At 44.7% G+C, this 14,478-nt stretch overlaps 1 protein-coding gene and 1 long non-coding RNA gene across 5 annotated transcripts in view; one reads left to right on the forward strand and one right to left on the reverse strand.

Moving 5' to 3' along the window:
- LOC128628132 (uncharacterized) lies at positions 1 to 6,617 on the reverse strand. The gene is made up of 4 exons (XR_008392459.1): positions 6,508 to 6,617; positions 4,532 to 4,739; positions 1,398 to 1,562; positions 1 to 654 (listed from the first exon to the last, which is right to left on the reverse strand). It is a non-coding gene; the product is annotated as an uncharacterized LOC128628132 (long non-coding RNA).
- The window catches only part of MYO5A (myosin VA), a 174,462-nt gene continuing 165,643 nt past the window's right edge, over positions 5,660 to 14,478 (forward strand). For all 4 annotated transcript variants that reach the window (XM_053670054.1, XM_053670055.1, XM_053670056.1 and 1 more), the window contains exon 1: positions 5,660 to 5,970. In XM_053670054.1, the coding sequence (XP_053526029.1) occupies positions 5,944 to 5,970 (27 nt within the window). In that variant the 5' untranslated portion in view covers positions 5,660 to 5,943. The remainder of the gene's footprint in view (positions 5,971 to 14,478) is intronic.

A 14,478-nucleotide genomic window follows, 5' to 3' on the forward strand; every position in this document is an offset into this window, starting at 1 on the left:
AGGAATCACAGACGAGGTGGCCTAAACAAAAATTTATTTTCTCACTTTTCCAGAGGCTAGAAGTCCAAAATCAAAGAGATGGCAAGTTTGGTTTCCTCCGAGGCACCCCAGCTTGAAGCAGACCATTTTCTCTCCGTGTCTTCACGTGGTCTTCCCTTATACATGTCTGTGTCCTGGTCTCTTCTAAGGACGCTAGTCATGTTGGATTAAGGTGCTATTGACCTCATTTTATCAACTACCTTTTTAAAGACACTATCTCAAAAAACAGTCACATTCTGAATTGCGAGGGCTGAGGTTTAGGACTTCGGTTTATGGATTTTGAGGGGCCACGATTTAGCCTATTGCAGGGGGAAGAGACTTAACTGCAGTGGAGACACCTGACACTACCTGAGCCAGGTGATCGAGGACAACATCAATGGTGATGTCGTGTCATGTTGATAGTTTGGCCCTTGATGCGATAAAAATGCCACTTTGCCTCTGCAGTCTTCCTCACAAAAACTCATTGCCCCAATGTAATTAAGACTGAGGGACACTGTAAAAATACTTGACTAGTACTACTCAAAATTGTCATCAAAAACAAGGAAAGGGAGAGACTGACGGCTAGGAAGATCCAAGTGAGACATGACAGCTAAATGCAGTATCCTGGATGGGATCCTGGAATGAAAAAGGACATGAGGTAAAAATTAAGGAAATGTGAATAAAGTATGGGCTTTAGTTAATGATAATATATCAATATTGGTTCATTGATTGTAGCAAGTGTACCATACCAATACAAGATGTTAATAATAAGGTGAATGGTTGTTTTTTTTCCTTTAGTTTGGCCTGTTATAACAAAATACTATGGGCTGACTCGTGGCTTATAGACAACAGAAATTCATTTCTCACAGTTCTGGAGGCTGGGAAGTGCAAGTTCAAGGCACCACAGATTCAGGGTCTAGTGAGAGGCATCTTCCTCATAGATGGCTGTCTTTTCACTATAACCTCAGAGGGTGGAAAGGTGAGGAAGCTTTCTTCGGCCTCTTTCATAAGGGCACCAGTGCCATTCATGAGGACTCCACCTTCATGACCGAGTCACCTCCACAGCTTCCACCTTCTACCATCACCGGGGGTGGGGACTTTACAGTGAATTTGTGGGGAAGGGGCAAAAACATGAAGTTCATTGCATGGGGCATATGGGAACTCTGTATTACCTTTGAAGTTTTTCTAGAAATCTAAAACTATTCTACAATTACTTTTAAAGTTTATTAAAAAACAAAGAAGGCTCATGTTGAATAGGTGGCCTGCCCCAGATTAGAACGGGGACTAGAATCTAGGTCATTGGAATTTCCACCACTACCCATGGATGGCAGCTGCGTGTCTGTGGTTGCTGGAGGTACAGGATGAACGTGACTGAGTACCTGCTTCAAATGGAACAATTCAGGAAGACCAAGGCAATGTGAGCAATGAGTGGGATGGAGTTGGGAAGGTGGTATTTCACGATGCAGAACAATCAGCTGGATCAGGCGCCACAGAGCTAGGTGCAGAGGCTGGTCAACCGGGTAGTCGGCACACAGGCTAGAAGACTGGGAACAAAGGGCAAGAGGTCAGGCAAATGTTTTAGGAAACACAAGATTAGAATCTAGAATTAGAGTAATAGTATAGGGAATAAAAAGAATTGTACCTATTGAGTTAAGTACTGTTCTTTTCTATCCTCCCTGCCTGGGGGGCCATGAAGCGTGGCCAGGCCCAAGCTCACAGGTGAGGGGCAGCCAGGATAACGGGCGGGAGCTGGGGAAACGAAGGCAAGGGGGGTAGGAGCCCCTGATGCCTGCCGTCCATCTTCCGGAAATCTCTCGGGTCAGTCTGACTGTATTCTTAACCTTGGCTTTTCTGCCTCTTAGCCTGGTTCCCTCACTGTTCAATGGCATATCCTTCAATCGTAAGCGACTTCCCATCCATATCACCATTTGGGTCTTTATTATTTTTTCTTTTACCATTTGGGTTTTTCAATGAGCTATTTGGGGTTTTACCCCACTGGCCCCGATGTCTCTTATGACCAGTGCCTAATCCCCTGAAACATTAAATATTAGCATATGCAAATGCCAGCTGACATACTATAACCAGTAACGGTACTTTGCCTCTGCCTCTAGAATTGGACCCATTTTACAGAATTAAAATCAGTACTTTCTGAGACCATGCAGCAGGGACTGCTCCTGCCCCTGAACCACCTGTTGCAGTGAGCTTTCCCAGGCCAGGGACCGAGTTCCATTTGTCTCCAGCTTATTATCTGAAGTGCTGGTACACAATAGGCTCTCATTAATTTTTTTTAAATTGAATAAACCAATGACCACCCTCTTACGATTGCTGGTCTCCCCACATTTGCTCTTCTGTTTAGTTTTTTTTCCACTGCAGACTGTTATGGATTGAATTGTGTTCCCCCAAAAGATGTTGACATCCTAACCCCCAGTACTATGAGAACTTATTTGGAAATAGGGCCTTTGCAGATGACCAAATTAAGACGTAGTCATTAGGGTGGGCCCTAATTCAGTATGACTACGTCCTTATAAAAGGACAGAAACAGACACACACACAGGGAGAGCACCACGTGAAAGATGAAGACAGAGACTCCGGTGATGCAGCAGAAGGTAATGAACACAAAATACTGCTAGCAAACCATGGGGACACAAGAGAGGCAGGGCTAGATTCTCCTAGCTCCTAAAAGGAACCAACCCTACTGACACCTTCATCGGGGACTTCTGGCCTCTGTATCATAAGAGTACAACACTGTTTAAGTCACCCAGCTTGCGGGACTTCGTTACAATAGCCCTAGCAAACTAATACACATATCACCTTCACCTTCTACCTTTCTTTAAAAAAAAATTGTCATTGATCTTAGATAGACAAGGGAATGGAGAGAGAGAAGAGAGAGACATCAATTTGTTGTTCCACTTATTTATACATTCATTGGTTGATTCTGGTATGTGCCCTGACTGGGGATCAAACCTATAACCTTGGCGTTTCAGGACAATGCTCTATGTAATGGAGCACCCAGTCAGGGCTCTACCTTATTAATTGCCTACTGTCCTGACTAGAATGTAGGCTCCATGAGGTCAAATATTTTTATCTGTTTTGTTCATTCATGAGTCCTCAGCATGTAGAACCATTTCTGGCACATTGTAATGCTCAATATTTGTTGAAAAAAGTAATATCCACAAATATTTTGGAGGAGAGGGATTTTTCACATTATTTTGTACACTTTTTATTTGAAAACAACCTACATGAAAATGTTCCCAATTATAAAGCAGTAATTGATAACTATCAATTAAAAATAAAATCTACAATGTTTTCTGGCTCCCCTCTAGGAGGAGGGAATCCGAACCCCTCAGAAGTTGTAACTATTGCTGGTGCACTGCTGCTTGCCTACTGACCAAGTTCTTAGGACTGTGAATCCACGTGGGTAATGCAGGGGAGGCCAGCCATCAGGGCTCCTTGTTGCTTCTGTCTTCTAGGTCTACTCCTCTTCTGAATGGTGTAAAAAGTAAGGTCAAGGCAGAAAAGTTGTCTTCACCTCATCCCTGTGACCTTCCTCCTTCTAGTGCCCCAAATATTGGAGTGGTTGCATGCATGTATTCAGGAATTAAAAAAAGAGTAATTTCATTTTCTCCCTGTCATTAAAACACACACACACACACAATTATATATATATATATATATATATATATATATATATATATATATATATGGCTCAGTTTTTTAGTGTTTTCTAAGTGTAGGGGAAAAAAATATTTCCCTCATCCTTCTTACAGTCCCCGGCTGGGTCAAAATTAAACTGACAAAGACAGATTAACAGGAGAAAGGCATACATGCCAAGTAAACTTGAGAAACATGTCAAGCTTAACATGACACAGGAACCTTCTCAAGGAAATGAAGATCTGAAGAAATGGCAAAAACTACTTGCTTTTATGTTAGATTGAACAAAGAAATAATTGTGGAAGAGTCACTAAACTATATAGGGAGGCTAAAGGAATATAAAATTTATTTCAACAAGGTCTGTATAGAATTCTCTTGGTCTTAACTTTTTGTCCTTGGTTTTAAGAATGTTACTTGCCTTCTGGTATAGAGAAGGCATCTTTCATACAGAATTTCATCTCCTGCTTTTAGGAAAAAGAAGGAAGGTCAGTGTTTTTCTCGTAATTGTTTTTCAAGTGCCCCTTGAAACAGTCCTTTGCCAAAACAGCACACCCTGGGGTGACATGCCCTGAACTCCTCCACCAGCATCCTCAGCTTTTCTCAGCAGTTCAGGGGTGTAGGTATTCTCCCAAGGGCAAGAAAACAGAATGGTTACCACCTTACACAGGGGGTGAAGGACTGCAAGGGGGTAGAAGTGAAGTCTCTTAATCTCATTCCAGTGCCCTTTCGGTTGTATTGGTCATAACTGCACATGTGATTTCGTTTTATGTAAGGGCAATTAAGGTGGGATCCCAAAACACAAGGATTCAATTTTAGAACTGAAAGGAACACAGAAAATTCTGCAGGACTTTGCAGCCTTTACCTCTAGCATCTCTGAAGAGACCCTGGGCAGTGAGTAAGGGAAGGAGAGGCTTGAGTTCTTGCCAGTGAGGACAGGCCCCAAGTGTCCTCCTGCGTCAACCGTCTTCCTTCAAATGCACATGCAGGACACACACGCAGTCCAGGCGCCAGCCTTGGGAGATGGTCTTGATGGAAGCCATCCCAGATTCGCATGCAGACACTGGGCACCCCTTAGAGTTCAAAGAAATAAGAAAGATGAACACACCAAAAAGAAGCTGGGATTAAATATATATGGAGAATATCAACCAGGAATGAAAATGTAGGTGGGAAGGAGGTAGATAGAGGGTGAAGACAGCATGGGTTTGGGGGCGCTAAGACCCCATTCTTATGTTGGATGTGCAAAGATAACAACGAGCAGACTGAATGCCACTTCTGAGATTTCTTTGAGCTTCTGATTCAGAACTACATTGTACGTACGAACCCCTCCACACTCACAAAGGCCCTCAGATGGCATCTGGATCGGTTTCAGCAGGATTATATACATGGTGCGATACACTGGGGTCAGGACGAGGAACAGGACTGGAGATCAGGGTAGTAGCACTAGTAACAGGGTAGACTCTTAGGCCGCCCCCTGAGGGCATCTTTTCAAGGCTCCCAAGTTTCTGTAGCTTAAAACAGGCCACTACGCTCTGGAGTCATGAAACGACCCTGCTGCAGGTACCAAGATGCTGGGTGACTTGGTGATTCCGTACCTCAGATTCTTGAGATCTGAGCCTGACCTCTACAGCTAACGAGGCTCTTCTGGAATTCTATGGCCTCCCCCCAAGTCTTCTCCCCAGAAATGCTTCTTAGGACAGGAGAAGCAGTCTTTTAACACCTGGATACCCTTAGTGGCACGAGCTATCGCCGCCCCCCTCGGCCTCGGGTTATTCCGCACTATCTAGGGCTCTGTTGAGGTGGGGGGCGTCCGGGCTGCCACGCGCCCCCCGGGCCCGGTGTGCGGCCGGTGGGGGGCCTGGGGGAGCGCCGGCCGGCCGCCAGATGATGCTCGGAGCCCGCAGCCCAGGGGAGGCGGTGTGAGCCCGCGAGAGCCCGGAGCGACCGCGCTCGAGCGCAGCCTCCTCCCGCTCCCACAATGCACAGGGCGGCGGCGGCGGCAGCATCACCGGCCGCCGAGGGGGCTGCGGCGGCCACTCCGAGGGCGCCGGGCACGCGGAGCGCTCGAAGCTGCTCCCGGTGAGACCCCGAGTGATGGCGTGGCTCCCGCGGGCCGCCCGCGCCTGAGGCGCCCCGCCCCGCCCGGCCCCGCCCGGCCCTGCCCTGCCCGGCCCGCGCCCTCGCGGCAGCCGGGGCGCTTCCTAGTCGGCGCGGGCGGCCGCGCAGGCGGAGCGCGGCCTCCGCACCCGCGTGGGGCACCGACGCCGCGGGCTCGCCATGGCCGCGTCCGAGCTCTACACAAAGGTAGGGCGCCCCGCGGGTGGAGGGAGGCGGCCGCGCAGGCCGCGGCGCGGGCGGTCCGGCAGGGTCGGGAGCGGCTGCGGCGCCACCCCCTTTCCGAGCATTTCCAAACCTGGGGCCCTGCCGGTCTGCCGCCCGCAGAGGCGCCTTCCTCTTTCGGGCGCTGAGGAGGATGAAGGCAGCGGAGGGAGGCGGGCCTCGTGGGCTGTACCTGGCCCCTGACACCTTTCCTGGGCTGGGAGCAGAGCATTTCTGGAAAGGGGGATTTAGTAGGGCGGGCCTGGGTCAGGGCTGCGCAACCCTCCAGTTCGCTTGGGAGATGCTCGTCTGGGCTATCAGATGGTCCCTCCCTTGGGAACACGAGCTTAAAATAACGCCCGGTGCCACTTCTACCGCCAGCCAGCCTTTCTGTGAGATTATTTGGAATCCTGCAAACTGTCAGCAGCCAATTTTCACCCTTAGTTACCGGGTTTCAGATCGCTGCCCCGGGGGTGGTGAGCCCCTGGGAGGATGCAGCCGGATAAATGGAAGCTGATTCACCGGTGGGCATGGTCCTTTCTCATTTGTCGCTGGGAGTTTGCAACCTGCGTGTAATCCCTAGAGCCTTGTTAGACTCCATATCTTCACCATACACTGGGCGAGCCTTTCCCTCTGAGTTTAATAAAGGGAAGTGGCATCCTTTTCTTTGTAATGCTGACATCAGTATTCTCGGGTCTGGTAATCTCTAAATGGCATGTTTTGGAGAACTGTCCCTTTGAAGACTGTTCTGAAAATTTGTCTGGGACAGTGTGTGGTGTCCTTTGTGAATACGTGTAATCTTGGTATTTTATACTGTAACTCATATGTGTAGGTAAGAGTTTTGTCAGCTGTTAATTACCTCTAATTACCATGAACAAAATGGCCTTGACTTTTCAAGTTCACATTTGCAGCAAAATCTCCATTTAGGATTCTAGAATCATTGCTTCCAAATGAGACCCAAGTAAGCCCAAGACCCAAGTTGCAGCCCGTGAGGGAGAAAAGAGGTCTGGACTCAACATCAAGAGAACTGGATTCTAGCCCCAGGTGTTTTCACCTACTGTGCGACCTTGGGTCTTCAGTGAATGGGGTTAATTGTATGTGCCCTGCATCTCTTAAAAAGCTGCTGTGAGGATTAAATTTACAAATAAATAGGAAACCTTTTTGTAACCTGTAAATTTCTTTACAAACATGAGTTATATGATTAATTTCTTCAACCATGAAATGAGGAGCTTTCTTGGAATATTTTCTGGGACCGCTTTCTTTCCAGCCCCAGATTTAGAGTACACAATTGCAACTCTTCTCTAAACCTAGTAATTTCCTTAGGCATTGTAGATCTCTAGTGCATCAATGAATACAGTTGGAAACTATTCACAGTCACTTGAATCACAAACATTTATGTAGTGCCGACTATGTGTCAGGTACTGTGCTAAGTGCTTTACAGATTAGTTCACTTAATTCTTATAATGAATGTATGAAGTGGCTACTAAGAAATACCCGTTTGAGTCATTTCTCACATGAAGAGATCTGTAAACATTCCTTACTTTGTATAGTCCCCTTCCCTCTTTCTCTGTGGTGAGGACTCCATCCTTGAGCTGCCTAAATGTTGGTTGGTTAACTAGAGAAGGGCTGGATAATAAATAGCCCTTAGATTTTGGATCTGCTTTTTCTCACCAAGATAATTTGTGGTGGGGGTGGGGTGGGGTATGGGGAACATATTGTGATTTTTCAATTGTCAGGTTAGGGGTTTCAGCCATAGTTTCAAATTACCTGTTTTAAAGTCATCTTCTAGTCATTATAAACACAGACTGGTTTAGACATCAAGATCGAAGTTGAGTTTAAGCTAGCCGCCTTCTCCTAAATGCACTTATGCCTAAAAATAATCTAGTCACTTGGCTGTGGTTGGCCAATTCTTTGTGTGAATGGACTTTAGCTCAATGGTGGGCAAAAGTATCTGTTGACCACCTCCTGGGTGTCAAGTACTCTGCTTAATGTTGAGCGGTTCTGACAGTGAACAAGACACAGTCCTTTCCCTCAAAGGGCTCATAGTCTGTTTCTTACATTCTTCACCTATTTTGAATCTCCAAGGACATAAATAACCTGCTGTAACTCAACAGACGGGAGATAGCTACTATAGTATTAGCAGAAGTTGGAGAACAGGTTGGGACATGGAGAATGTTGGGATGGTTCTAGAAACAAAAGCTTGGATAGTGATTGTTAGAGGGAGAGGGAAATCGTTGGAAGTAGTATCAGTGGCTAGCCACAAGGATTTTTCCCTCGCAGAGGATTATGGGAAAGGAGGTTCTGGGGTAGAGGACCAGGAGAGCTGTATTAGTGACATGCCATCATTATGGTATTCAGAGTAGCGGTTAACTCTGAAAAGTGCCATTTTACAAAATGTCATGCAGAGCTTAAAGGAAGATTTTGATGGGTGATACACATCAGCTCTTGTTGTGGTGAAAGGCAAGAGACCCTTCAGTTTATTCTACTTAGTTAAAATGATAATGGTTTTGTCATGGCAATTTAATAGGGTTTCCATTTTGTAAATTTTTCCAGCAGTATAAACATTTTAAGGATAATAGCTATGTTCCTAGGATATGATACTTCTGCAATCTAACGTTTTGTTTAAAACGTGTTTGTTGGTATTAAAAGTTACAGATTTATTGAGATATAATTCCCATACCATACAATTTACCAGTTCAGTGGTGGTTTTTAGAATATTCATAGAGTTGTGTGTCGATTTGTTTTTAGATCTGCCTGGCTTCCCAAAGGAATTGAAGGTGCCTGTGATGTGTCATTGCCTCTGATTTTGAAAATATTTGCTAGTCTTGACTCGTCAGTGGATATCCGAAGCATAACATCACCCATAGATGCTTTCAGCAACTTCAAAGGATTTAGCATTTATGGAGCAGAGTGTATTAATTAAACCTAGACAGATCATTAGCAGCAATAAGATGTCACGCTAGTCCTCCTTACCTGAGGTTCCGAGACACCACTGATAGCACCGTAAATGCTGTGGAGTGGTCAAGATGACCTGGAGTTGTTTCACTGGGAGTCTCCGTGGTGTGTCAGGAGGCTGCGTTTTGTGACAGTGCAAAAGGTTTTAAAGCCCTCCTCACTCTAGAGCCACATACACTTGGCTGGTTGGAATAGTTGTTTCAGCTGGTAGATTGCATGTCCGCAGCCTTCCTTTCCCACCGTATTCCCTCAGACCCACTGACGCGACGTGGCCAAGATTTTCTCTGGGATAGTTTCAATTTTATATTCTGTGCCATTGTTCCTTTAAACGATCAATCATGGAAGTTCTAATATTTTGGTGTCAAAATTGGATTTCTCAGACTGCTTCCAAAATCTTAAAGCAGGACAGCAGTCTCGTCTCTGATCATTTCCTGAAGTCTCCTGTCACGCCTGGTCCATCAGGGTTTCCTCCTGACGTCCCTAGGCCTGCTAATGGCAGTGCAGTTCTCTGAGTCCGTGGGGTTGGAGGCCTCAACAGACTTCCCCTTGTCTCTTTGCGTTCTGTATCTTCTTTACCAGTTCTAATTTTACTTGACATACAGCTGACAGTTCTGTCTCAATGACCTGTACAAATTTCCATCTTGTTATAGTTACTTGTGTGCATGTCTGCCACTCCCACAATAACCCTCTGAGATGCTGATCAGCGTTTTGTTCACCCTCTGGTAGAGCCTCACTCATTGTCTCACACATAGTAGGTGCTGATTAAATATTTATTGATTGAATGAAAGAATACTTAGAAAAAAGATAGAATGCGAATAAGGGTTTGAGATGATTTAGTCCACTTGTAGGAATGAAGCAGAGTGTAAAAAAGTTATTAAACAGGTAAACACAATTTCAGGCATGTTGAACAGGATGAGTAATAGAGAGGAGAGCTGGGACCCTGGGAGACCCAGGAAACTGTTGCAGGAAACAATGTGAAGTGATGAAGACCCAGTAGACGGAGACCAGGCAGAAGGTGTGGGAAGGAAGGGGACACATCTGAGAGACGGGACTCTGATGCATTAGGTATAAGATGGGAAGGAGAGGAAATAATGTAAATTAATGCTAGTAGCTCTAGCTTTGGAAACTGAAATTTTATTCCTACTAATCATGAATTTTTGCCGATTCTAAAGAACTGAAGCTACTCAGATACTTCCTTAGACTACTGGAGCAAAGCAGAATACTCATAATTTTCTCTTAAAATGCTACTGCCTCTTGTAGTGTGAAAGTTCAGTGTATTGCCCAGTGGCTAAAAGATTACAGAGAGATTCTAATTTAATGAGAATTGCTACTGTTACATGAACAGTTTAAATATCTGCAGTGTACCCTGGCTGGTGGGCTCAGTGGATTGAGCACAGGCCTGTGACCCAGAAGGTCACTGGTGAACCTGGTCAGGGCATATTCATGGGGGCCAGGTCCCCAGTTGGAGGGGTACGAGAAGCAACTCCCATCGATGTTTCCCTCTCTTCCCCTTTCTCTAAAAATAAATAAATAAAATCTTTTAAAAATTAATAAATAAATATCTGTGGTGCTGTTAGCTTTTCCAAGTAGGCCAGTGCTGGAGGAAGATCTATGAATGGGTTCCAAGGATTTAACTGCAGTGTCCAAAGGCTCAGGGAATGTGGTGGTAACTTTTCTATGGGAGAGGAGAGATGAATTCCCTTACCTAACATCTTATCTCAGAAGGTATGTTAGCTTCTCCGTTTGCCATTTTATGATGGATTTTGCCTCCATTGGGAGAATCTGGGAGCACGTGGCCCAGGGAATATGGACTTGGATTTATTTGTCTCCATTTAGGGCAGTTCCTGATGAAGACTAAGGCATTACTGGAAGTGTCAACTCGCGGCTGATCTGTGGAATAAAGTCTGGCCCTTGGTGAAATACTGTGCGGGCCAGTCCACTCCTCCCACTCCACCCCGATAGACGCTCTCCTCTGTCCCACAGTGCTCTTCCCAGACTTTTCCATCTGACTGCCTACGGGAGTTTGTCCCCTCTTTTCCTCCAGTGCCTGCCTCTCTCTCTAATCAGCTTTATTGAGGTATAATGTACATGTAATACAATTAAATGATTTAAAGTATACACTTCAATGAATTTTGACAAATATATTCTGTCATGTAATCACCACCACAAACAAGATATCAAACATTTTGCCTGGCTGGTGTAGCTGAGTGGATTGAGTGCCATCCTGCAAACCAAAGGGTTGCCGATTCCATTCCCAGTCAGTGCACATGCCTGGGTTGCGGGACAGGTCCCCAGTTGGGGGCGTGTGAGAAGCAAAGGATCGATGTATCTCTCACACATTGATGTTTCTCTCCCTCTCTTTCTCCCTCCCTTCTCCTCTCACTAAAAGTAAATATAAAAAAATTTAAAAATAGAACATTTTTATCAGCCTCAAAAATTCCTTTGTGCTTAGTTTCTTCTCTTTTTCAGATTATTTAGAGAGCTTACTGGAGTTGTGTTTGTTCACCAGAGTAGAGAGAAGAGTTGTTTGTTTTAAAAAATATATGTTACGGTTCCACTTTAGCCCAACTAATAGAAATACTTAATAGAGGCCTGACCTTGGGAGTCACTGCTGTGGAGTGTCACTGATGGTGAGAGGTGGGGGTAGATGGAAAGGGAGTTTGGGTGGTTGATTTCATCTTTCCTCAGCAGACTTACCCCTTTACCTTTCTTAGTGGTTTCTGAATTCGATGTCTTGTTTCCTTAGGTCCTTAGTGTACTAATGTCCTTTGGTCAGTTTTGCCTTTTAACAGTTTTCATCTCCCATCTGCCTTGGCTGTGGTGTCAGCCTGGGTTTGTGCTGATACAGATTTCTGCACTTTGCAGAAACTTGCCCCTGCCTTCTTTTCTCTGCTAAGCCCTCTTAAATTGGAAGTCTCCTTAACCAGTTAGTGGAAGCTTGTTGCCAATTGTAGAATTTAGGGACGATGTAATTATGTTTTGATTTCAAAATAATGACTCCATACTTGATTGAAATCAAGGGAAAAATGTATTATCCCCCACTGTATATTCATAGGGACCAGCTATCTACCTCCTTTGGCCTATGCATTGCTGTGGCCAAAAAAACATGAGCAAAATGCTAGACCAGAGGGAGACTTGGCACAAAAAAGACGAGTTTTGCCTGTCCCTGGTCACTCATATAAAAACATGTGTTGTCCTGACTAGGAATTAATTCTGTGTGTGTGTGTGGTGGCAGTGGTTCCTGCTTTTGAAAAATATACCCTGAAACTAGAGAATTTTCAATGATTAGAGCAGCGAAGAGGCTAGACAGATTAGAAGGGTAGAACTCTTTGGTTTAGAAAGATGAAGATGAGCTGGGAATATATTTAACTAAGAATAGAAGTTTCTAGCATCAAATCTCAGTTCGGTAGGGATAGCTGTTATATCTTGAGATAAATAAGTCATTTTAAATGAATTTCTACCTTAAACATTAAGTTTACATTTATGAAATTCATTACCTCATGTTATGATGTCAGTTAAGATGTAGTACATACAAGAAGGGGACCCAAAAAACACCAGGGTTCTCTTCTGGAGGGCAGGTCCCTTGTAGGACAGGCTTCCCCTGCTAGGTGCTCGTTCCAGGAACCCGTCTGTATCAGTGGACCAGCCGGCATTGCTATGAGAGGCTGCATTTTGTTTCAGTGAGATCTTTTTGAAGGCTCAATGCATTTTCCCATTTCATGGTGGGTGATTTATGACCACACTGGCCCACACCAACGTGAGTGTTCAGTAGTTTTTACAAAAAAACGGCATGACCCCACCCCCCTTATTCACCCCATTTCACAGAGTCACTTTTTTTGTTGTTTCCCTGGGTGAAAAAAGTCCTTAAAGGGAAATCTTTTGCAGATATGGAAGAGGTGAAACAAAAAATGGCAGAAGTACTAAATGGTATCAAAATTGATGAGTTCAAAAACTGTTTTGAGCAGTGGAAACAACGTCTCCATAGGTGTATTACATCAAATGGAGAGTACTCTGAAGGTGACTGAACTAAATACAGTTTTTTAATATATAAATTCTGTTTTTTGGGGGGTCCCCCCTTGTAAAGGGAAGGTTCCGAGTAATTCATGAATGATATTTCTAACAAACCGATGTACCTAACCTCTCTTTGACAGTGTGAAACAGTTTATTAGCTAGAGCTACTTTAGTTGGAAATAACAGAAACCTAGCTCAAAGCCAAAAAGTATCTTATTTGCTTATGTGACCAGGAAGTGTAGGCATGGAGCGATTTGAGGCTCAGAAGTGGTCTCTGGAGCTCTCAGTCCCTGGCTCTCCTTCGTCCCGTTGTGCTGTCTGACACAGTTTCTATTCTCAGGACAGCTCTTTTCGGTATGAGAAAGATGGTCAGTGGTGGCTGCAGACCTCATGATCTTCTAGCTCTGGACCTGGAAGAAGAGAGCTGGTGAATGAATTCTGGTTGCCTTTGTTTGGGGTCACATGCCCCCACCTTCACCGTGTCATGTAGGCATGGGGGGAAGAATACCATGACTGGTCAAGTCATGCTCACCTCAGGGAAGGACAGGGCGTCATGTCTGACAGTCCACTCAGACCAGGCGGGGGAGTTAAGAGCTTCTCCCCATCATAAGGAATAGTGATGTTAGACAAAACAACTACCCTTAATCGATGTCCACTGTGAACAAATCACCAAAAATGACAAAGTGCTTGAATTCTGCCCCTCCTTTTCTGATCTTTGGGCAGAGAAGGTTGGGATAGTTTTGTATACGCAGGAGAATATTGGGTATCTTTTCCAAAGAAAGTCATTCTGAACCCTGGCGTGCGTGGTTTAGTGGATTGAGTGCTGGCCTGCAAACCAAAAGGTCTCTGGTTCAATTCCCAGTTAGGGCATATGCATGGATTGCGGGCCAGGTCCCCAGTTGGGGGCATGCGAGCAAGAGGCAACCAATTGATGTGTCTCTTACACATTGAATGTTTCTCTCCCTCTGTATCTCCCTTGCTTCCCCTCTCTAAAAATAAAGAAATAAAATCTAAAAAAAATACAAAAATTCTTTTGAATAAAAAGCCATGGAAAATCCATACAAGCATATGTTATTAAAAGCATGTCAGACATTGAAGATTTGAAAAGTATCTTGCATTGTCTTAATTAGGGACTGCGAACTCTATGTCACCTTTCCTTCTGACCTCTTCCAGCCCTGTTTCCTCAGCATTTTATTTCCCCTGCTTTTCTCCACACCTTTGCTTGCTTACATTCTTCTCTTCCCCCATTTTCACCTGGAGATAAATTGCAAAATTTCTTATTGCTCCTTTTTGACTGTGCAAATTATCACTTGAATTCCTCTTCAGTGTAGTATCTTTCTCTGCTCCTACCTTCCACCCTGTCATCTACTTTTTGATGCCCTTGCTACTTTATTTCATCCAGTGACACCTAATGCCCTGCTGTTCTTTGTTATTTACTAACTTAGATCGAAGAGGGGACTTCATTTCCTAACTCTGTGTGCTTTTGCTTTGTTACCACTCCCTGGATCTGACATCACAATAGGAAGT

The sequence above is a fragment of the Artibeus jamaicensis genome, unplaced genomic scaffold, assembly GCF_021234435.1.
Source record: "Artibeus jamaicensis isolate MK-2021 breed Jamaican fruit bat unplaced genomic scaffold, CSHL_Jam_final contig_548, whole genome shotgun sequence".
NCBI classification, from domain to species: domain Eukaryota; kingdom Metazoa; phylum Chordata; class Mammalia; order Chiroptera; family Phyllostomidae; genus Artibeus; species Artibeus jamaicensis.